Genomic DNA, 26171 nt, shown 5'->3' on the forward strand with positions numbered 1-26171 from the left:
AGTTTCCACTATTCTGTTGTTATTATTTTCACTTACACTGTTGAAAGTTATGCTTAATTAGCTTTCCATTTAAGTAGTAGTTCCATGTTTCTCTGATCATCACATTCATTGTTTCTTTTAACACCTTAATATTCACTTATAATCACACTACAGATTGTTTAGCCTTCTCTGACCAATGATAAGTTGTTGATGTTTTCTGTTACTACGATAAGTGTCATTATGAATATTTTGGTTTTTATTTATGGCCCTTTATTTTTATCACTTACTTTGAGTAATATAGATAAAATAGTAGAATCTCAAGGTCCAAAGTTTTGAACCTTGTAGCTATTTTTTTGCATAATTCTAAATTGCTTTTCTAAAGCATTTGGAACAATTCACAACTCCACAGTGCATTGATGTTATTTTTCCAGTTCCTACAATATAGATTATTCCCAGTTGTGATTGATAATTTTCTTCTTGGCAGTGAGGTGAAATCTCAGATGTTATGACTTGTAGTTCACTTAATGGATATTTGGAACATCTTTTCAGATGATTAAGGACTTACAATTCTTTTGAAGAGGTATTTTCCTTACATATATAGTGAAAGCATCTATTAGAAATGTTTTTGATATACACACACCTATTTATACCTAGTTATATATACATATATATATATATACACATAAAAGATATTTGGTATAAAGTTTTCTTTCCCATTGATCACTTCACATCTCATCCTAATTTAATTTAATTTTAATTCAAAAGCATTTTAAGTTCATGCTGCTTAAATGAACCCTCTAATTTTTTTTAACTCTCCTTTATCCATCGTTTGGTTAAGAATTAATGCCTCAGACTGAGGAAGAATAGACACATTGACTTATTGTTAGTAGATTTGTAAATTAGTTAAGTCTTCTAGAAAATAATTTGAAATGATGTTTCAAATGATACTAAGCTATGCATACCCTTTGACCCAGAAATACACTGCCAGAAATATGCCTAAATAAACATCTTTATTATAAGAAAATAAACAAAAAGAAAAGGAACTCTATAATGGAATTTTTTAGATATATAAGGGGAGAAGATGATACTAATACATGGATTAGGAATGACTTCCCATAGGAAGTGGTACATGAGATGAGCCTTGAAGAAAAGGGAAGCTTCTAAGAGGCAGTGGAGAGGGGTTGAGAAATAATTTTTAGCATTGAGGATAATATCAAAAAAGGTGTGTGTGTGTGTGTGTGTGTGTGTGTGTGTGTGTGTGAAAGATAGAGAGAGAATGCTTTTTTCGAGGAATAGTAAGTATATTAGTTTGACTTTTATGAAGAATACATGAAAAATAAAATTGGAATTTTACTGTTATTATTCAGTTGTTCAACTCTTCTTGTCCCCATCTGGAATTTTCTTGGTAAAGATACTGGAATGGTTTGACATTTCCTTTTCCAGCTCATTTTACAGAGGAGGAAACTGAGGCAAAAAGTTAAGTGACTTGTTCTGGGTCACAGAACTAGGAAGTACCTGCAACCAGATTTGAACTCAGGAAGATGAGTCCTTCTAAACTTTGGCCCAGCACTCTATCCACTGCACCACCTACCTGGCTCGTTTAGGCAGTTTGTAAAAGAGTAAAAGGTGGGATGTGTATTGGTCTTCTCCTAAAAATTAGAGATTTATTTGAGTCATTTGCAACTAATAGTATAGGCAACATGGATCCAATGAGGTTTAACCATATTTACATAAGAAATATTTGCTGAATTAAACTGAACATAACAAATTCAGCATAGTTTTCATTCATTCACCAGTTATTAAGTAACTGCTATATATAATACATGTATATATTTCCTAGGTGCTACAGGCTAAATATAAATTAATTTTACACCTAATTAATATTCTTCAGTAGTCTATAAATTAGCTAACACAAAAAGACTATACTAATAACTGAAATTTAAAATTTTAAATACAATTTAAAACAATGTCCACTTTGGGGAAATATTTCACCCTAAATATTACCAAACACAAATGCTTCAAAAACCTTGGAAGATATAATAATTCTTGATTATAACCAAGACATTTTGATGTTTTGATCCTCACTGTTATGTGAAGACTGAGAAGCAGCAATTTCACAATGGTTAAAAAGCTAACTTTAGACTCAGTAAGATCAAAGTTCAAATCCCATCTGTGGTTGGATGGCCATGTACAATCGATGACTTTGCAGTCTAGCACACAACTTCTTAATATTCTGAACTATAAAGGACATGCAAATTTTACTTGGAGAGAAAGTTTCTTCCTAGGAACTCACTACAAGGTCTGGTGAAACAAATAAAAAATAAAACTAGAAACTAGACAAACACATATGTTAGATTACAGCTACTCCCTTTTGACAAGACAAAAATCCAAATATTATTCTGCCTCTAAATCAACTTTACAACATGTTCTCAGTAGACTGAAATCAAAGGTGAAGATTTAGATTTCAGTGTTGTCAATAAATCTCTTGATCTTTGACTTGGGGCAAGTGACTATGTTAGCATCTCTATAGGGAGAAATGTTAGCATCTATCACAATACAAACAGGAATGATTTTATCAATATTCTAAGGAAAGTTTTGTTTTTTAGAACATTTTTTATACTGAACTAAAATAAGTGCCATATTTTTTGTGGGCAATGAAGTATTATTGGTGAGTCAACTTAAAAAGATGACATTCTTAGCTTCTCTCATTATCTTTTTGCTATTGCTACTTTTATCTGATGATACCTAGAAGAAATGAAAATTTCATTTACTATTTTCCTTTTATCATTTGGCATTTTTCAGTTTTAAGATCTGACTTAAATCATACTTCAAGAGTGGCAAGTATCTTTCATTTTTGCATGATTCCCATTCCTTTGATTAAGATGAATCATTAATACTCTCATGAATTCCTTCTCTTTACCATGCTTGTGTTCTCTGTTTCAGACAGCTAGATTGCACAGTGGACAGAAAGCTGTGCCTGGTATCAAGAATACTTTGGTTAATATCTAATCTTCGACACCTGCTCTATAACCCTTGACAAGTCAATACATTTTTATCTGCCTCAATTTACTAAACTGTAAAGCAGGGTTAAAAATAGAAGCTACCTTCCAGGATTGTTATGTGCTTAAAATGAGATAATATTTGTAAGAAATTGTAAACATTAAAACATTCTTTAAATCCCATCTCTATCTTTTCCTTCTTCTCTTCCTCACCTACCTCCTCCTATTACTATTTCAGTTTGAAATATGATGGTCATGATCAGGTTGAAAGTGAAAGAACAAATTAAAACAATTTATTATAAACATAAAACAATTCTGTTTTTCTGTTTAGTCACAATGCTACCAGTGATTCTGGCATTTCCATCTTTCTGCCAGTTGCCAGTTAAAACTAATAAATGACCATTTTTGAAGTTTTTCTATTCCTATTGCCTGGCTTCTATGCTAAAGGAAGAAAATGAATATTAAACTGAAAAACAACTCCCAGAAATTTGAAATCTCTTACAGAACTAAAATACAGACAATCATGTTACACATTACAACGAATGAATACTATACCTGTAGGATCACTTAACACTGAACCGAATGCACTGATCACCACATCGGCTTTCAGCTGGACTAGCTGATCTTCATCTTCATTCCAATTTCCAGATTCATCTTGCTCTGTCCGAACAAATTGCATAGCAACAATTCGTCCGCCTTTTACTATAACCTTTCTCGGAGAAAGGAAAGGCAAAAATTCACATTTTTCTTCCTTAGCAAGTTCCATCTAAGACAAAACAGAAAAATTAAAAAAATTTTAAAAAAAGATCTTCTTCAAAGGAGCATTTGATCTATTTTCTAATCAAAGGTTTAACTTGACTCTGTGTAAAAGGCTTTTGCATTTTAGCAAGCAGAAGGCTTTTATTTTTCCTTGCATGAAAAGACTGATATATTATGTGGTTTCTCAGAGTTTGTTATCAAGAATTTACATGAGAGTAAGTGGCTGAAAAGGTGTATCAGTCAGTCAGTCAGAAGGAACTGATTGTTATACTGGTATTCAGGGAACAGAAATCATAAGAAACTTCTCTCACTTGTGTTTTATGTCCCACCGTTAGCTCTTGGCATTGGAACATCCTGTGGACAATGAATTGGTTCCTATCTTCTTTCTCTCTTTTTTTCTCTTTCACTTTGACTAGTATAGTCTACAGGCAGGCTAATTTATCTATGCTGGGAAAAGTCAATATGAGTGGAGAAACCTAATAGTGCTAGTACATGATCAGAACAGTAGGCAGGTTTTGGGGTAGAAACATCTGCTGCACTGTGAAAAGACATTTATATCCTTGGTGAATGGGTCCTATACCATTTGTCTTCCTCAGCTTCTTTTTTGTAAAACCAGTCACAAAATAGAATTATGTTAATAAAACTGAACAAAAACATTGACCTTTACTTTAGCTTACTATATTTCATATCATAGAATTCTTTTTTTTTACAATTAAATTTTTTTCAAAGAATGGAAGGGGATTTGTGGATACAAAAACTGAGCCATAATATGTGTTACTTATCTAAGAGAAGATACCAGTCAGGAAAAGAATCTAATTCCTTTCTTGCTTTTTCCAGACCAGTGTCCTATCCATTGGGCCTAAATTGAATAGTGCCACATACTTGCTGTAATGAAATTCACATATCCATTCTTCATTAATAGCTAACATTTATATTGTACTTTAGGACTCCAAAATACAATATATATTATCTCATTTGATCATTAAATATTATTAGTTGACTGATCTCATTATTACTACATCTAAACTTGAATTCTTTCTTCTTAAATTACAGGGCGCTCGTAAAAGAAAGTTTATTTCTGTGTGCATGAAACCATTATCAAATACTTGGCACATTTTATGCTTTAAAACATGTCTAACTATAAGCATCTGGTGGAATCATTAAGATACACAGTGATTTCCTTTTTTTTTTAAACAAATAGCATGAACAGAAATTGTTAACATCTAATAGTATGTCTGAAGAATGAAGACGCAGAATGGAGTTATATCACCAGATATAATTCATGCTTCTCTGAATTCACTCTCCTTTTTATTAGCTCCTTGAAACTACTCAGAGTCACTTATCAATGGGATTGCAATTTCAGTGGAAAGGCTTCCCAAACAGAGCGGGGAGAGAGAAAGACAGACAGACACATAGTCAGAGAGACAGCGAGAGAGGGAGAAGGAGAGGGAGAGGAAGAGGGAAAGGGTAAAGGAAAATTAGAGGAGAAACAGAGACAGATAGATACACATATGCATATGTATATATATATATATATATATAGAGAGAGAGAGAGAGAGAGAGAGAGAGAGAGAGAGAGAAAGAGAGAGAGAGATTCTTTTTGTACCCTTACCGAATAAGAGATTCTTATTCAAGAAGGGGCCAGCTAACAAAAATATTTCTAATAATATAATAAATATAGTGTAATCAATATATGTTTCCTAGGTCTCCATGTGTTGCTTTTGACACATTTGGATAATGCAACACCTCTCAATTCATCAATATGATCTGCTTTACTGTGTTTCAAAAATGTCACCCTATACTAAATTTTAATGATAATGCTACACTTGATTGAACAACAATGCCAAATGTTTATAGTTTGAATAAATCAATATGTAACACTTATTTATAACAGAACTATTTTCAGTTGTGAGTAGAAATAAAATATCATGATAAAAAAAACACAGTTGAAGTACTTCTCATGTTCAGATTTAATTTCTCTTTTGTCTCATCTTCTTTTCTTACCTATTTATATTACAACACAAATTTCTTGCCTGTTAGTGAGATTTTACAAAGAGACAAGAAATCCTTAGCCAAATGTTTAAAAATGTATGCAATCTAGCTAAGCTTTTGCTTTGCTACCTATATTTTCCATTGCTTTCTTTTTCACATCTGTGATAATCAAATTGAGACATTAGGAATTCCTTGTACAGGACATTCCATTGCCTTCTTTTGAACCTTTGAAGAAATGGTCTCAGGTATCTATAATAGGCTTTGACTTTGCCACAGTCTTAAAGCATCCATGACATTTCAAAGCACAGCTCAAGGACCACTCACTTGGTCTTTCTTGATTACCGCCATTGTTCAATACTTTCTTTTTTTCCCCTAAGAGCTTTGGGAATATTTTGCACTTATTAATCCATTTATATATTGCATGTCTACCAAAAGAAAGCTGGACCTCAGGTCAGAAGGATTTGAATTCAGATCTTGCTTCAAACACTATCTAGCTCTGTGACTCTAAGCAAGTCTCTTACCCACTATCTTCTTTAGTTTCCCCATCTGTAAAATGAAGATAATAATAATACCAACATCTCATGGCTGTTTTGAGGATAAAATGAGATCATATTTGTGAAGTGCTTTGCAAAGCATAAAAGCCCTTAATAAATGTTTATTGATTTAATAAGCCCAAATACCTCCACCTATACTGAACTCAGAAGCCCTTAGTTCTGGTTTTATGATCCTATGATTCTATGAATTTGTCTTATTTTTAAATTTCTCAGGGTACATATACCTTAATATACATTTAAAGTAAAACTGCCTTCTGTTTATTGTAAATTTTCAATATTGAGAGACATCGATGCTTTCATCAGCAAACCTTATGTCTCAGAACTGAGAATATTAGCATTCAAATAATTGAATATTTTAAGTCATTATCTGCCAGTGCATAGAGGTTAGGCTTATAGGACTCTGGCCACTCACAAAGATTATTTCCTATGCTTGCTAGAATAATTCCAGTGATATTATGCTCTAATGCATATAGGATACTGCTATTGGATGAGAAAGACATAAATCATGCCAGCTCTTGCTCTTTTGCTGTTAAGTAGCTGGGATTTCCATTTGATTTATCTGGAGAAAAACATTTTAAAATAGGCATAGGGAGATGCAATTTTGAAGGGATATGTTTACTTGGGAAGTAGTGACATTACATTGGAAAAAGGAAAAGGAAGATCAGCAGATAAGAAAGGGGCTTGAGAGAGAGAGAAAGGTGATTGGGAAAATGAAGATAGAGAAAATGAACAGTTATTGAATGCATATGACAGGTGAAATGCCCTGAATTTGCTTTTGAAAAAAGATGACAGAATATTCTTTAGTCATCTAAGGAATTTTTCTAAGGAAGGGCAATAGAGACTATGACATGAGAACAACATTGTATATATGAGAGACAGAAAGAAAGCATGAAGCCTTTTCTTATCAGCCTTTCCCTCATGTGGAAAAAAAGAAAAAAAAATCTAAGAAAATATTATTACCAGCAACTAACAAAATCCTGGCACATAGTAGTTGATTAATATATGTTCTTCTCTTGAATGATTAGCCCCATCGGGAAGTATAATAAATATTAAGCAGAAAATATTTATACTATCTTGTCCAAAGCTTTGTGGAATCTGTAAACATTTTTACTGTTTGCAAACCTCTTTGCTGAATCTCAATCAAAATGGAAACTGGAAGAGCTTGAGAGAATGCCAAGCAATGAGTTGTTTGGGCAGGGTTACCTTGAAAGAAGAATTTATAAATATAAAAAAATATTTTGTTTCCATCAGATATTTCAACACGGATGCCTAGAATGATGAAAGCTATAATCAAATTTATCTTAAAAATATCAACAATTGGAAGAACAGGTATTGAAGATAAATGGTTGGACTTGTTTGCTCCAAGCCCAACTTGCAGCAACCTGTGTTGAGCATTGGTTCAGACATTTAAAAGCTATATCTTTATCATTTGCCATGCAAGGATTTTGTGACATTCAAATGATAAAATATATGTAAAGTGTTTTACAAGGAGTTAGATAAGCATCATTCCTTTGTCTTTATCCAAGGAATTCTGATATAAATGGTCCTATATTAAGTCTTTATATTATTTGTCTTTTGTATTATCTTATGGAATTCTATGTATTTAGATATAAATGACAAAAATTGAATAAAATTATTAAATGTGAGTTAACATCCTGTAGGTTTACTGAAAGCATCTCAGGGCAACTCCAGTAGCAGAAAAGGATTATTGGCATGATAACTATTTCATCTTGTTTCCAGATGATTTTAATTTCTTTCATTAGATCTCTGTAATTTGAAAACTTTTCTTTCCACATAATTTCAAAATTGTATTAATTATCATGGAATATAGAAACATCTATTTTAAAAGTTGCTCTTAAATTATTTTGATAAATGTTATATCCATTTGATTGTGGGGAACAATTTTGTCTGTGCTAATGTTCAAATTGCATTATAACTTATTTATTGAATTCTAAAGGATATCTTTGGGAGAAGAATAATAGAGATATTTCTGCCTCTTAATTTATTAAAATAATTTCTGGAATACAATTCTAGACATCAGATCATGTCTTTCTAACTATTCAGTAGATGATAAATTGTTACAATCTGCAATGCCATATGACATCATTTTTGTGATTTCCTTACATCATTTGTATTGGTCAATATGACTTGGGTTCCTTAAAGGTAACCTTTCTACAACATACATTAGTAAGGGCCTGGCTTTATATTGCTATCATAAATCTTTTCACTTCTGTACTAAAATCTATTTAACTGAAGTCATATGCTCAATGTTCAATATATTCAATGAATCTTTGTCTACGTTTTTTTTTTTGGAAGGTAGTTGGGTTCATAGGGCTATCTACCACAAGAAAACATTGATTCTACTCTTGGATCTTAATCATGTTTGTTCTGTTTCTTCATATCCATATTGTTCATAATTTTATACATTAAAACATATCATCTTCTTAAGATTTTGAGAAAGAGTGCGTACTTTAAAATACTCTTGCCTGCCTTTGATTGTAATTTCTCACCTCTTACCATGGAAATCAAGTGTCAGTCAGTTAAGGCTGTTTTTGACACTTCAGGCTTTCCTATTGTTTAAATTTCTTTAGGGAGTGTGGATTGTCAAAGTCAATGTCTTGAATTTGTCCATTTCTATTTTTATAGAATTAGCTATTTTGTGATGATGGGTTGGATGATAGTTTGGAACTGTTATAATTAGCTATAGTTATGTTCCTTTAATTGTAATCCTTTAATTCAATTTGATATTTACTTTGATTTTTGTTCTGTTTGAAAATCTGACTACAGACAGACAGCTGATTAGAAAAATGATTGTTATATCTAAGATATAATCCAATTAATTTTTAATGTAGTTTAGTATTTGCCACACTTTATTTTCCAAATCTCTTTTGGAATAAAGTATTAATTCTACAAATATGAGACTCATGAGAACTCTAAATATTTTTGACTTTTTATTTTTTGATTCTAAATCACATTTTTCTGCATATTTTCATTTGTTGGTTTATCACTCTTGTGTCCACTTTTGCACTAAAAACACAGTATTCAGATTTATATTAATGAATTTTGAAGGATAAAAGTGGTATTAAAAAGATTTATTAATCCCTTCCAACACAGAGGTTATGAAATCCTGTTATTCTTCAACTTCTTCATCTTCTACAAGATGAAATCATCTTGAGTAATATGGATCTCATTATTGAACAATTCATGGTGGAGTAACCATATATTTCAGCATAAGATGCTTTTTTGTGCCTATAGAACCAAGGTCCTTTATTTATCTCACCAAGAGAAACTTTTGAGGACATTATCGAATTTAGTTGCAACCTCTTTACTAATTCTAATTTAATTCATAACAAGAATGTCAATATGGATATGGTTCATTTCATAGAATAAGGTATTGACTTATTGGCCATGTGATAAAAAATCACTAAATAGCAAGAGTTAATGTTTTCGGATAAAAATAAGAGCTCCTTGGCTCTGATGTCTTCTCCATTACTTCTATTGCTACAGAAGCTGATGGAAACTAAGGTCCATTTAGAGTTTTTTGGTTGTTGTCTGGAATCCTCTAGCCAAACAAACAAGCAAAAAGCCAATTTGTTTATTACTCTTTCTATAATTAGCCAGGGTGGTAGATATCCTACTATCATGTAATTGATGTATTCTTTTTAATGAGCATGCTATCATGGCAAATGCAGAGGCTGGGTATCACTACTCAGTTCGTTCATAGTAACAGTAATGGTACTTCCTGAAGACCATTAAAAGATTACTTATGAAAGAGAGCCAAACAATTATTTTCAATACTTTGTTTTAAAAATAAATACTGTGTCTCTTCAGAAATTTTGTTTGTATGCTATATTTCTAGCAATAAATATAAAAATGGATAAATTTATTCAAAAATACAATCTCCAATGCTTTTTGTTTCAAGATCTTCTCCCAAAGCAGTAAATTTGTTCAGAACATAGTATATACTCATGAGATATTTGGTGAATTGATTTTGTAAGTTAAGAGAAGTATATATTGTCAATAATACAGATATTCTCAAGACATAAGACAGAATCTATTTTAGAGTTTCTGAAAACAGTTAATATTTTTCTATGTTACTTGCAGTTGTTTTGGTTTGCTTAATATTTAAGTGACTTTGTGTAATGTCATATCTAGAAAACATAGCTTTTTTTTATAATTGTTATTATAATTTGCATTTATTTAGGACCTGAAGGCTTCCAAAATACCTCACATGCATTACCTCATTTGAACCCCAGAACAACCCTGTGAATTATATACTATTATGATCTCCATTTTACCAGCTGAGGAAATTAAGGCTGTGAGAAATTAAGCAATGTTCCTCTGATCACATAATTACTATATGAGTGAGTTGGAATTCAAATCTTGATCTTATTGACTTCCACTCCAGAAGTATTCTATCCATTATGTAATGACTCTTTAAACTGTAGTCTTTCACCCCCATATCCCTACTAATTTACTAGAGCAATTTGTTTCAAACATAAATTTAATTGTCATGAATGCCTTTCCAAGCAGTTTTATCAATAATTTAATTTAAAATTTTATACTATTTCTACATTAAATATACATTTATGTAAAGTGGCAATTTATAAAATTAAATAATTTTAGACTTTGAAGACCGAGCTTTAGAGACCAACTAGTCAAAATTTGTCCCTTTATAAATAAGGCAAATGGAACAAAGGTAAACCAAACAATTTGTTTAAGGTCAATATAACTTGCTAAATTGCAGTAACTTTAGACTTGAATTCATCTCTTTTGATACATAATAAAGGGTTCTTTCAATTATATGATATTAATCTTCATAAACAATATTTAATATATAAAAAATTTAAATAGTGTTATCCTAAGGAAAGCCATTTTCTTCCAACACTGAAGATTCAAATTCCTACTTATCATATTAGTGTAATAAATTTTAGAGTTATCTCTGTATAACTTAGGACAAGTTATTTTTTTTTGCAAGGATCCCTTTTACCAACCAAACAGACACTACAATAGATAGACCAGCTTTTAATCATTTGTAATTATCAGATATTATAGAAATGCCATAGGGCAAAACCTTACTAATTTCAGTAGAGTTTTCAAATTTAGAGTGGGTGATTTTAAAAAATGAACTTTTAAAAATTGCGTCTTAATAATCATCCACAAAAATAGAATTTCCAATTGCAAAAAATAAAAAAAGGGATTTTATAACAAACTGTGAACCTTTGTTATACATGTTTTTGATATATGTTGATATATAGAATATATATTTAATATAAAACATGCAGGTACATTACATATTAAAATGTTATAAACAGAATATATGAATATATCATATATAATACATCTTAATACCATGCATATATAATATATATTTAAAAATTTAAATTTATACCTATGTCTGTATACATATATAAAGTTAACAAGGTAATGACAAAATTATACAATTTATGAATCCTGTGTTTTTTAATCTTTATTTTGTACATTAAAATATCTTCAAAATATCTTTGAGTGGTCAAAGAATATGAAGAGGTAATTCTCACATGAGATGCTATTTAATAAAAGGATTATGAAACATTTATATTAATATAAACAAAGATTAATTAAAATAAGAACATGATTATAACATAGCAGAGAATGTTATTTTGAATATTTAAGTGTTTGTGGGATCTTTGTTATATAAGTAGTTATTTGGAATCATAAGCAGACCAAAGAGAAACTGAGAAGCTAGTGAATATCAGCATGAGGATATAGATAACCAAAACTATTATCTATTTATTACCTGAATGTTATATTAAAATTTTATCTGATGGCACTGAAATATGTTGGTCTAATGCCATAGGCATAAATGAACAAATCTTGGCCAAGAGATTGCGTGTTTTATTAGCTGTTAAATGTATAAAGGAGTGGAACTTTGGCTCTTTCAATCAGAAGTGCCCCTGTCTAGCAGAGTAGCTAATGAAACTAGGGAAAGTGAAGATCATTATAGTCAGTTAGTAAAGATTCTTATAACTTGATGGGGAAGCCAATCCTGCATCCCATTAGATGTCTTGGAAATCTATCATCTTCTCATGACCAGGCTAAAATCATTTCTCCAAGATACCTGTCATATTACCAAAAGAGTCAGATTCCAAGAGCTGAATGTTGATATGTACCTGCATTAATCCTCTATGCTGTAATAATCAGTGTCTACCAATTGTGAGTCATAATCAGGATAGACCAACAATTCCCACCTTCATCCCTTAGTTTTCACTTGTCAAACTGGCACATTAAATATTGACCTTCTTGTTCTCTTCCAGACATTCTGAACTGCTTAAAGCACCCATAAATTTTTATCAGATCTGTCAACAGCTTTTGATACTTGTATTTGGGGGATTCTGTTATCCTGAGAAATTTAATCTCATCTGTTTGACTTTGCAGAAAGGACTGGAGGGAATTATTAATGGATTTTCCCTCATCTTCTTAGAGGATAGTGCAGAACAATTGCAGGGTTCCCTGAAGACTTTCAGTGAGATGCTTTAGTTTGTCAGTAGCATCCTATTGTGTGTGTGTGTGTGTGTGTGTGTGTGTGTGTGTGTGTGTGTGTGTGTGTGTGTGTGCAGCCTCAGGAGGAAATGAAAGACATTTGGAACTACAATTGTATGTATAAGCTTGTTATGCTGCTATGTTTTCTTTTCATCAGCTCTATATCCTCTGGTTTTGTATTTCTTTAACAAAGAGAGAAAATGCTACATAAAAGTTGATGAAATACAAGGAAACGATGCTTATCATATGTTATAGGAATGGGACATAGTTGCATCCATAATAGCTATGAGTGTTTAGGATACATTTTCTAGCCTTTAGAGGAAATATTCTCCAGATTTAAATTTATACTTCAAAGTATGTAGTATATAATATGCAAGGCCTAAGGTCATAGAGTGCGAAATTCTGTGCTAGTCATTTATATGTTATCCACTTGTAGATTTTAAAAAATTGGCCTTGGTTATAAATATCGTAAACATTAGCCCTCCCTCCCTCAAAGAACCCTACGTCTGCTAAAATAAACTATACCTGCTAATATTCATCAGCCCCAAATGAATAAAAATGCTGATAATACCAGAGAAAAATAATGTTCTTAATTTCTTTCCTATTTGCAGTACTAATCATTATCCAAGTGACAGAAAAGCATTATTTTCCAAATTAAATTTTAGACTCATAAAAGCCCCATTAGCTATCAAAAATATTCTATTTGCCCAAATCATTATAAAAGTCGAGATCATTAAGGATATGTTTAAGAGATATAAAATCCACTGATATGATCAAATGATTTCATAGTAGATGGATCTGATATTTAGTGACTTTCATGTTGTATAGTTTGGGGGGGAAGAAGTGGGAGACTGTGGAAGATTGAAAGAGTTAAAATTTTGGTTTAATACCAAATTCTTCATGGTAATAAAGAACACTTTCCCTCCACCAGAATTCAAAGTCCTGATTTTTCAAAAATAAGGGATAGGATAAAATCTGGAAACTAAAATCTGATTAACTTGATTTGGATTCCTGGCAAAAACTTAGAATTCATTTTTAAAAGAACAGTTGGGGAAAAAATATAAATGAAACAGTGATCATTAGGAGCCAGTATGACTTGATGAAGCCATACAATTCAGTTCATGTCAGTTGAATCTTTTCTTCCCCTTTCTTTCTTGGGATGGTTATTATACTACTAGATTAGGAAAATATTGTAGAAATATATGATACCATTTCTTCCACTATTCCCATGGACTGAATGATGGCATGGGAGACAAATTCAAAACTAGTTGAATTGCTAGACCAAAAGTATAACATTAATAATATTGTTCCAGTTTGGAAGGAGGTCTCAAGGGAATGTGCAAAAGTTCAGGGCTTAGATCTTTGCTATTTAACATTTTTTTAATCAATGATTTAGCATAGTGTGTGGCACATAGCAGCTTAATAAAAGCTTATTGCTTGACTGATGGAGGTGGCTGACTGGCTGGATTTTTAGATGTAATGCTTATCAAATCTGCAGAAGGTACAAGTCTAGATAATACATGAGATGACAGTCTAGATCCAAAAATATTTGGAAAGTCCGTTATATTGCGCTAAAACTATATAAAGATGATTTAATAGGAACATATATAGATATATATAAAATCATATACTTTTGAACCAAAAATCTGTTTTATAAGTCATGACCAGGTAGAGTGGTGGAATTTTGTATAAAAATGATTTGAAGATTTTCTGCTAGTACAGAAGTCCATTACATTTGATTTTACCACAGTGTATCAGTCTCTGTGTACAGTGTTCTTCTGGTTCTGCTCCTTTCACTCTGCATCAATTCCTACATCATTCCAGTTCACATGGAATTCCTCCAGTTCATTATTCCTTTGAGCACAATAGTATCCCATCACCAGCAGATACCACAATTTGTTCAGCCATTCCCCAATACCCTTGTTTTCCAGTTTTTGCCACCACAAAGAGTATAGCTATAACTATTTTTGTACATGTCTTTTCCCCTATGATCTCTTTGGGGGTACAAACCCAGCAATGATATGGCTGGATCAAAGGGAAGGCAATCTTTTAGGTTTTAATAAGCTACAAAATAAATGTGAGCAGTATGACAGGGCAGCCTTCAATAGAGGCACATTATATCAAAGCTGTCTGTGGCATCTTAATGACTAGAGCTAGATGGCACAATGGATGGAGTGATGGGTTTGTCAGGAAGAGCTGTGTTCAAATGTGGCCTCGAAAACTTATTTACTTGGGCAAGTCATTTAACTTCTATTGGTCTCAGCTTTCTCCTCTATAAAATGAGGGTAGTAATAGCATACATACTCAGGGTTGTTGTAAGAATCAAATTAAATAATAGTTGTAAAGTACTTAGTACAATGCCTGGTACATAAAAAGTACTATATAAATATGAGTCATTGTTATTATTAATTACTATGGTATCAGTTCTGGGTATCACACTTTTGAAATTATATTGATAAGCTGGAAAGTATATAAAGGAACAGAAAGATGATAGCAAAGAACCTTAAGTCCATGACACATGAAAATCAGGTTAAAGAACTGTGAAGAAGAAAAAAAAACGGGAAGGAGGCATGATAATTGTCTTTAAATAACTGAAGGATTGTACTCTAGAAAAGTAATTAGACTTATTTTTCTTGAACCTATGGGACAGAACTAGAGTAATTCCAAGATAACAAAAGGAAAATATAAACTTATAGCTTTACAGAAAAAAAAAACAAAACACCAAAGAGCCATGAAAAAGCAAAATTAGTTTTCTCATGAAGTAGTTCTGTCTCAATAGTCTTTAACCAAAAATGGGATAGTCTTTTATTAGGTATGCTTTAAGAGACATTCATGTTCGGTAAATCTGATTCAAATTGTATCAAACAGATTAACATATGTAAAACACATTGCAAAATTTAAAATACTATGTGAATGTCAGATATTATTAGTTATTATTGTTTAGATACAACTTGGTCCAGATATCTCTGAGACTCCTTGATTCTGTGATTTATCTATTAAAACATTTTAGTATTCATGGAACATCAGAAGATACTTTTTGTGAATTCTCCATACTAATACTTTTTACCACTAAAAGAGAATCCAATAACAAGAAAAGCATTGGGAACCATAGAAATGAATTCAATTCAACAAACATCCATAAATTTTTACTGCCATGCCCTACAACAAGGGGTTTACAAAAATTAAATGACATATCTCATGTCCTCAAAGAATTTACATTCTACTACATACTCAAATATTGACTTAGACTCTTTAAAAAATTTAAAACCCTTACCTTATATCTTGGAATCAATGTTAAGTATTGGTCCCAAGACAGAAGAGTGATAAAAGCTAGGCAATTGGGGTTAAGTGGCTTGCCCAGCGTCGCAGAGCTAGGAACTGTCTGAGTCCAATTTTGAACTCAGGAGCTCCTCTTTCTATGCCTGGTTTTCAATCCACTGAGCCACCCACTGCCCCAACATTAGATTCTTAAGCGATGTGGAAAGAAACTAATATGAGAGGACCAAAGGTACTTAAGGACCCTTCGTGCTTCTAAAACCTGATAATGAATCCAAACCACCTGAAGAGCTGGAATTTTTCTTTAAAGTAGAAAGTACTGGCTATTTACATTGTGAAACTATCAATAACAAGAAGGGTGGCACTAATCCAGGGACAGACATTAATGATTTAATTCAATGCTGAAGCCATATCCAAGCCCTGCTTTAAGCTCTTTGGGTCCTCTATTTATCCCTTTTATCTATTTAGATATCTATATATCTAAATATCCATTTCTAGCTCTGTATTCTTACTTAAGACATATGAAACTTATCTCCCCAAATACTTAAGATTCTTTTTGACATCAGCTCTTTGAAACTTTTAGCACTTTATTTTGATATTAAAGACTTTGGTTCTCTTAGACCTCACTTCTCTTCAACTCTCACTCCTCACCTTTGGATTCTATAGTCTAAACTCACTTAGCAATAGCTCTGTCAATCAAATCATCTATTTTTCCTTTGATAGGTATTGTGACATCATTTCTAGCCATGTGCCACAGGACAGGCTACTAAATGGTTCCCAAATTCTCATGGAAAGGTGAACATTACATAAAATCATGGTTAAGTTGTTACTGGAACTTCTGTAGGATAACTCTCCTTTTGGTACCTCCCTACTAATTCTCTCATTTATGTCACTTCTTTTGTTATCTATCTATTAAGGTTTATCAAAAAATAGATAGAAAGAGAGGTAATTAGAAAGATAGTGGCAGCTACAGAACATAGGAAACAGAAAGGAAGGTTTCTAATATATACACATGTATATATATTTTCCCCAATATATATTCATTTAGTGGAACTGACACCATAAAAGAGAAAGCCTTATGTCATTTTGATTTCCCTCTATGATTAATTTGTTAAATGGTTAATCCACATGAGTAATCAATAGGTAACTAATGAACCTATCTTTATTAAAATTTTAGAACAATGGGTGAGAACTTGAAATGAGGAAGACCTCAATTCAAATTCTACTTCAGAAATTTCCCAGTTATGTGACCCTGGGTAAGTCACTTAAGCTGTCTGATGCAGTTTCTTCAACTGTAAAATGAGAGTACTGTAATCTCACTTCCAAGGGATATTGTGAGTTGTGAGGACCAAATGAGATTGTATAATTATATATGTATATATTTATCTATGTAGATACATATAGTGAGTTAATAAATATAGTATAGATATAGTAAAATTTTTTTTTAGGACAAAGGGCTATATCTTTCTTTTGTATCCTCAGTGCCCTGTGTCACAGTAGTAGATATTGATGAATGTTCAGTGGATTGATTTCTGTGGCTCACCCTCTCTCTTTATTGTATCTCTCTCTCTCTCTCCCTATCTAAATTATCTCTGTATCTTTCTATTTACCTCTCTTTCTATCTATTTTTTGACAAACCTTAAAGTACAATGTAAATGTATGCTATTATTATTACTTAGAAAATAGCAGGATGCCACACAATGGTGACTCACTTAAATCCTATTTTAATGAGATAATTTTTATTCTAAGATAATCAACAACAAAATTGTATTAAATAATTACTTTAAAAGAGGTATATGTTTTAAGTAAGAAGTGATATCAATTATTTATGGATCATAACAGGAGAGTAGGTTGACACGAAATAATTTCTTTCTTGTGATCAAACTATATATTTACAAGTATAGACTGCTATAACTATAGTTTTAAAAAACACATAAAAATTACTGAAGACTTGAGTTGCAAGAGACTTCACAAAGGTTGTATACTCCAACCTGTACCCGAACAGGAATCTTTTCTATAATGTCTAGAACTTTACTTTATTTTTGGAAGATCTATTTTTTATAATTTTGAATGGGTTTTATTATTTTTAATTATTTTTATATTTTTCATTTATTATTTCATTTATTATTTTATTATTATTAATTATTAGTGAGATTTTTGCTTACGCTCAGATGATAAAACCTATTTGTAACTTCTTAACTTATTCTTCCCTTTGGGGCCAAACGAAACAAATCAAAGGACAATCCTTTATGGCTATATGTATAGGCCTATTCTAATTCTTCCAATTGCTAAATTCAAGTAAGGGCCCACACATTTCAGGAACAGTGCCAATTACACCGAGGACTTAACAAATTCTAATGCTATTAGAGGGAGATAAACCATTTCAAAGGTATTAGCACAGAGAACAAGAATCAATCCTATTCATACAGTGATAAATTAAATTACTCATTTTTATCCAAATCAGTAATATGAATTTGGTTTTGCTTGTGAATGTCTGAATTATATGACACAATTAGGTATGATTCCAGACCCCTTTAACTCTCATCTGCAAATTTTAAGACCAGTCCAATGACTTAAACAGAACACTGTACGTTAACAGTTCATCTCTTAAAATTTCTCCTATTATAACTCCATATTTTCTGATGGTTCCATTTTACCTCCTCTGGGACGGCTCTTATATTAACAAAGCCTTTCCTGAAGACAACGAACACGCGGCGGGCTCCACACCGTAAAGCAGATGTTGCACAGTCAAAAGCAGTGTCTCCGGCGCCAAGTACAATCACAGCTCCCTGTATCGATGGCAATGGGGAGTGACAGGCACACATTCCTGAATGATGAAAGGAAAACCCCATTTTCAAGTAGAGAAACCATTTCTGCATGACAGCTCAAAAGATACTTGTACTCAAAGCAGTGTAAAATTGCATCTTGCAGTTTCCAAGGATGGAGTGTCACTATCAAATTATTCTGCTTCACTGAAAGACAGTTTTATTCCCATTTTAAAAATATGCTCATATATGTAATTTCATAGTCACTACACTTAGCAGCAGTGGTTTCTCTCTCTTCCTTTTAGAAGGGCCACGGACTAAATTATATTCTTAAAGGTTCAAGACTAAGCCAAACTGGAATCAACCAATTAAAACTACACTCTTTCAGGTTCTGATTCATAATCTTATAATTGCCTTCATTATATCTTTGTTTGGTAAATGATAAATTGTTCTTCTGTTTCAGGGGAAAATGATCCTTCATTGTTTACAAAAGCTTTTGGTTTTGATATTGTCTTGTGAGACGACTTAAGTACATGAGCATCTTGTATTAAGTTTAGTAAACTGCAAAAAAAGATCCACCAGTCTCAAAAAAGTTCCATTTAGGTAATTGTCCTTACACGTCACTTGCTTTGACAACTGAACATGTGACCACTGTTTCCTTGAAACCGTTCTCCTAAGTAAATTGTCTGAATGTGAAAACAAATCATACCCCCCCATGTGGGGATTTACTTCTTTAAAAAGCAAACAAAAGGGATTATGAGTTCTAATGTGTCCATTTACCAAGGGCATTTATTTGAAGATTTTATATTCTCATAGAGATTCTCATGGAAAAGGGAAAAAGAGGTAAAATGCAGGTGGTTTCTATATATTAGATAGCACTTTAGTATTGAGTTAAATACAACTAACTGCTGATTAAATAAATTATAGTAATTTTAGGAATGGCAGCATGGAGAGTTTAAACCTATAATCTCAATAAATGTAATCATTTTCCTCAGAAGAGTTTGTATTTGAGATCAAACAATCACCACTGTAATTCTCTAATTTTTGTTGTGTCCATCGTGAATTTTCACAGTAAGAAGTGAAGAAGTACGTATAGTAATTTCTAATGTGAAAATAGGAGGAGGATAATTCTTTAGTTTTTAAATATCTATAGTAAGAGCATCCAAATATAGAATCTTCTTTTCTTAAATGATGTGTGTAATGCACTAGAGGTGGTCCTGCCTTACCCCCATTTAGGCATATGTCTCTAAGTCCTGACATTCAGGTGAGTCTTCAACATATTTCTTAGGATATTTAAGCTCCAACACCCATAAAAGTTATTTAGATAGAAAAAAATGATTTTTTTAAAGAAAATGAAGGCTTTCTGGTCACAATATAATTACAATTCCTCTAGTCATGCTCTAGAGAAGGTCAGTCATATCTCTGATAATGTCTTACTTATATTTTATGAAGTGATATCAGCAAAGACAGTATCTGTATCTTTGAAATTTAGGGAATCATAGAAATGGCAGAGATCTTGAATCATCCCTGATAACCATTTCACATAGACGGTAATCTCTCCTATTGTTAAATACTTCCAGTGGCTAGCAAGTAAACCTATGGAAGATACATAACGTTGGGTCCAAGTTGCTTCCTCTTTAAAATAAAGTAAAATAAAATAAAATAAAATAAAATAAAATAAAGGTTCTTGAGCTCAAAAATTCTCTGAGCCACTCAATAGTAATTCTCCCAAGAGAGTTCCATTTCACTATCTTTCACAAGGAACACTGAACATTAAATTTCTCATGCTGCTATAAAGACATGGCTTTTAAAGAGTGCAATCCATGAATAATGCTATTTTGAAGGAATAAGAGCAATCATTCCTATTGAGGAGTTGAACACAGGTGGTTGCTTTCTATGTTCCTCTATGAGCATCAAGGTATTGCAATGGAGAGTGTTGGAATCTCTGAGTTCAAATGCTACCTCAGACCCTTATAAGTTGTGTGACCCTGGGTAAATCACTTAAGTCCTCAGTCTTATTGTTTCAGTCATGTCCTATTCCTTGTGAATCAATTTTAGGGTTTTCTTAACAAAGACACTGGTATGGTTTGAGATTTCCTTCTCCAGAACATTTTAGAGATGAAGTTACAAATACAAATAAAGGTTAAATAACTTGCCCAGAGTCAAACAACTAGTACATGTCTGAGGCTGGATAGGAATTAATGAAGATAAGTCTTCCGGACTCTAAGACCAGTGTTCTAATCACTGATCCACCTAGTTGCCCTTGGATTCTTTTACCCTATATATAAAATTGAGATAATAATTGTACCTACCTTCAGGGTTGTTGGGAGGATCATATAAGACAACAGATTTAAATCAATTTGCATCTTAGAGGTACAATACAAATGCTATCTGTTATTTTTCACATTATTATGTATTCGATTTATTTGATATCTGGTATATCTAATCCATAAAATGATGAGCTGCATTTCAGCAGAAATAAATAATATATATCATAAAAATGAAAACTAAAAATAGCTTTTTCATATCTACTTTCAAAGTAGACAAACAATAAACATGTTCTACCTGGTTTGCTTGCCTTGGCCACCAGTGGTAAGAAGTCTTTTGATGTGTAAAATCCCTGGTCCACACTTAGTCCTTGGAATATGCTATCTTTATTTGGTTCTGGTAAACCTGTGGGAAGAGAAATGTTTTTAAATGGTTATTAAAAGAAGATTATGTTTTTCAAATGCAAAAACAAACAAAATCCACAAGGAAATAACTACTTTCATAACAGAGAAATAATTATTCCAATTTCACCACCTCCATATCTTTAAAAAAGGAAAGAAAAAACAAATCTTACACTGTAGTATAATTTTGAATTTTAGATAAAACTTACTTTAGAAAATATTTCAAAACTATTTATGTTAAGTTTTAATTTAATTTATTAGGAGGTCCAGGAGAAAGTAAACTGCATTTTTAATTGAGAAGACTGAGCTTCATTTATGACTCTGATTTTTTTTTAATTGAAGGATAATAACTGAGACACAGAAGTTCACAGGAGGCAAAGATGAGGAAAGGAACCAGGACTAAAATCCATGGCCTCAAATGTCTATACACAATTATCAAGAAGTTTATTTGATAAACAGGAGAAAATGGAGATTGTAATGAAAAGAGGCCGAGTTGACCTCCTGGGTATCAGTGAGGATTGCTGGGATGAAAGCTCTGACTAGACTACAATTTAAGAAGGACATTGAAGAACTTGAGAATTCCAGAGTAGTAAAACTAGAAAAGGGAAGATTCATGAACCCCTGTCATATGAGAAGCAGATGAAAGAACTGGGCATTTTAACCTGGAGAAGAGAAGACTCAGGGGGGACATAAGAGGTTCAAATATGTGAAGGACCGTCATGTGGAAGAAGAATAAAATTTGTTCTCTTTGGCTCTAGAAGACAGTAATGAAGATGATAAGTTGCCACAAAGCAGACTGAGTAGGGGAGGATGACTAATTGATGGAATTCCTTTCATTTATGGGTTGACCTACATGACTTTTGAGATCCATTTGAATACTCAAATTCTATGTTTCTGTCATTTTGTGATCATTTGTTAGCCCCATGGCAAGACAAATTAAGTTAACAATGTCTTCATTTTTTCATATGTAAAATGAAGCTAATAATAATTCCTTTTAGCCTCCTAGGAATATCATGAAATAAAGAATATGTGGTAAAGAAGTAAACATCCTTTAAGAGGATGTCTATAGTTAAAGCTACCTATGATCATAGAACTATGAGAGCTGGATTTGACTTTAGAGATCATCAGAAACTACTTCATTATTTTACATTATTTTACATTTGAAGAAACTGAAGGTAAGAAAGTTAATGACTTGTCAAAGGTTATACAAACCATAAGTGAAAGAGCCAAGGCTGAAACTTGGGACCAATCATTCTAGATAATCTGTCTCCCCAGGGTACCACAAACATTTATTAAATGTGTGACCCTAAGCAAGTCATGTAACCTGTCTACTTCAATTTCCTCAAAAGTAAAAAATGTGTTTTTGTCATCAAAATTCTCATCATCAAAAAATGAATAATAATAGTGCATATGGTTGTTGTGAGGATCAAGTAATATAATATCTATAAAGTTCTTACCACTGTGTCTGATAAATAGTAGACATTTAATAAATATTTATTTCCTTCCTCCCTCCTGCCTCCCTTTTTTCTTCCTTCATTTGTTATTTTGTTCAATTCATTTCTTCCTTCTTTCCTCCATGTCCAGAGACCTATACACTACATTAAGCTTAAGTAATTATAAAGTACATTCCAAAAATAGTATCTAAACAAATGGTATACAAAGGTGTTACAGAAAAATCAAACCTAGTTAGTGCTATTATTGAAATGCTGTTATTTGAATTAATTCAGCTATGTAAACAATTAATAATCCAATGGGAGAGACAACATGCAAACAACTATGTGAAAACAAAATTAAAAATACTGAAATATTCTCAGAGGGAAGGCACTAAGATGAAGGAGAACTAGGAAAGACTTCTTTAAGAAGGTAGAGCTTTTCTGAGACATGAAAAAAGCCAGGGAAGCTAAGAGGTAGTGAAGAGGAAGAAGAGTTTCAGGCTGAGGGAAAGCCATTGAAAATTCTTGGAATCAGAAAATGTAATGTCACATAAGAGGAACGACAAGGAGAAAAGTGTCTCTGAGTCACAAAGGGAACGAAGGAGAGGAAAGTATAAAAATCTGACCATTTAGACAAGTTCACAAAAACCCTTGGCATTAAACTTAGCTTTGGGAAGAATGCCAAGAAAGAAGAATAATATTAAAAAATTTATCTCACCTAACCATTCTGAGTAGAGAAGCACAGATTAGAGGCACAATAATTCCCTCTGCTACTTTGTTAAGATCTTGCCCAATATAGAGTAGAAATTGGGTGCTTTTCCATTTCCTTCTACACTTAATAGAAAGATGAGTCCAATAATTAATGAGAACTTAGCCTTAGTCTTCTACCCCATCCCTTACTTCTCTTTTGCCCAGTGAAGAGAAGAATACAGGTAGATATAAGCTAATAATTAATTCCTGTTTTTTAGACAAATGTGGCCAGTGTCTACCATCTGTTCCCTACTTCCATTTAATTCTTAAGCCATTTCATTTGTGTGACATATAAAAACAAACAAACAAGCAAATATGTTGGTCACCTACCATAGGCTATGTTCATTTTTGACACAGGGAGAAGGGTCCCCCTCTCCCCTCCTTATATGGGGGGCATTTTTTTCTCAGTAGACACTGGATTCAAGGGGGGTGCCAATAAAATGGGAGAGAGAGAAAAACAGACAGAAATAGATAGGGACAGAGAGAAAGACTAGACAGAGATATTGAATAATCATTATAATAGAATCACAGATTTAGAGTTGGAGGGACATTAGAGGGCATTTAGTCCAATCCTCTTATTTTTACAGAAGAGGGAACTGAGGCACAGAGAGGTTAATTGATTTTCCTATGGCTACTTAGTAAATAAATGGCTCAGGCAGAATATGAACCCAGATCTTCCTGACATTGCAATGCTCTACAAATTTTATATCTTAATCTTCTTCTTGGGGTAAAAAAAGGTGGAGGGGACTCATAAAGTATAGACCTGAAGTTTTCCTATAGCCTGTAAGGCTCTGTCCAATTTTATTTCTTAGCCCCGAACTCTTTTTTTTCCAAACTGTGATTTTTGCCATTCTATCCTGTACTCTCTCCCTTTGCATTTGCAGTTTACAAATGCCAAGGCACTTATATTGGCTTAGATTTGGGTTGTGGGGTACATCTTATCATATTCTTCATATGACTTCTCTATGCTGCCTCATAGATCTTGTAAGAGAAACCATGAATGAAAGCAATTCAAAGAGAAACTTCTCCAGGCAGAGGTACACTGCAGCTACTAATGGGCACTTGTATTTCTGTGACTTTGAGTTTCTTCCAGTGCCAAACCTAGACCCTCATAAATTAGACTATATATTATCATTATGAAACTGAAAATTAATGTCATACAATAGTGCTTCCTTGTTTGTGAAAGACGTATCCAAAGTCCCACTAGTGGATGTCTGAAATGCTGGGTCATACTAATTTCCATATAGGCAGTTCTCTCTAACTTTTAATACCTATGTTAACTTTAGAGTATAGCACTTTACTCTCTCCCTTCTCTTTAGGCTTGAGGGTCTGTGGCTCTCAAAATCTCCATCACCCCCAACCACACACACACACACACATACACACACACACACACACACAAAAGCATACACAGAAGTTTCATGGTGCATATGGGATGACATACCTCAACCTTGGGGTTGAAAAAGGCATTTGGGCTTTTGAAAATGAGGGACAAAATTTAATGCTGTCTTCTTTGAGATATTTCTCAGTATTTCAAGTGTCTGGATTAAAAATAAGTTGCTTTGCATTAGATATGAAGTAAAGCAATTTGATAACAATTAGTCTGGAGATGAGAAACTCATGGGATTTGGGACAAACTTAAGAACATTGATTAGAGTAGATTGAATCCTAATGAAGCTTTGGAGGGTGGAATTAACTAGGGACCCACTAGTCTCTTTGGAAAGCTTTTCTCTTGAGTACAGTTCTTCTGAGTAAATTGAGACATCTATCAATATTTTATATTTTGAGAGGTTTCATAATTATCAAAATGCTCATAGCAATCCCATTTGGGTGATAACAAAAAGTTGGAAACAAAGTGACTGACCATAAGTTGGGGGGGATGGGCAAAAAAGTCTTGGTCAGAAAGGTAAATTAATATTATTGCATGAAGAATTAGGAAATACTTATGAAAACTCACATGAACTAATGTAAAACCTACAATTCAAAGAACAATAAGCATAATGATTGTAATTATGCAAAAAAAATTTCTCCAAAATCCAACTTAGAATTACAATCATGGTCTTGCTCTCTGAGAATAGATTATGAAAAATACCTTAATCTTTTTGGTAAAAATGGGGGACATTGTTACATGCACTGTAAGTAATAGCTACTGTCAAAGTTCTATTTTGTTTTAACTTTTTTGCCTCTTTATTACAAAATATAGTTCTATGATGTATATGCATACATGTATTAGCATGTTTATGTATGTGTGCATAGGTGGGTTAGTGGGTATGTAGGTATATCTGAAAATTGCTATGATACAAAAATGAAAAGCATCAATACATATTAAAATGAAAAGTTTGGATTAGCAAATGAAAACAAATATGCTGTTTTGAAAATGTATACCTTACTTGCTTTTTAAAGAGATATCCTTTAGAAAATCCCATAGGATTTAATTTAATAATTTAATAAATGTTTATGAATCTCCTACTAT

General features: G+C 32.5%; 1 protein-coding gene across 1 annotated transcript in view; it reads right to left on the reverse strand.

Annotated features, from left to right (window-relative positions):
* Positions 1 to 26171, reverse strand: part of DPYD (dihydropyrimidine dehydrogenase) — a 974103-nt gene that overhangs the window by 539891 nt on the left and 408041 nt on the right. The window contains exons 9-11 of the mRNA XM_044672105.1: positions 21412 to 21519; positions 18739 to 18908; positions 3534 to 3744 (exon numbers count right to left, since the gene is read on the reverse strand). Of these exons, the coding sequence (XP_044528040.1) occupies positions 3534 to 3744; positions 18739 to 18908; positions 21412 to 21519 (489 nt within the window). The remainder of the gene's footprint in view (positions 1 to 3533; positions 3745 to 18738; positions 18909 to 21411; positions 21520 to 26171) is intronic.

Source organism: Gracilinanus agilis, chromosome 4 (genome assembly GCF_016433145.1).
Source record: "Gracilinanus agilis isolate LMUSP501 chromosome 4, AgileGrace, whole genome shotgun sequence".
NCBI classification, from domain to species: Eukaryota; Metazoa; Chordata; class Mammalia; order Didelphimorphia; family Didelphidae; genus Gracilinanus; species Gracilinanus agilis.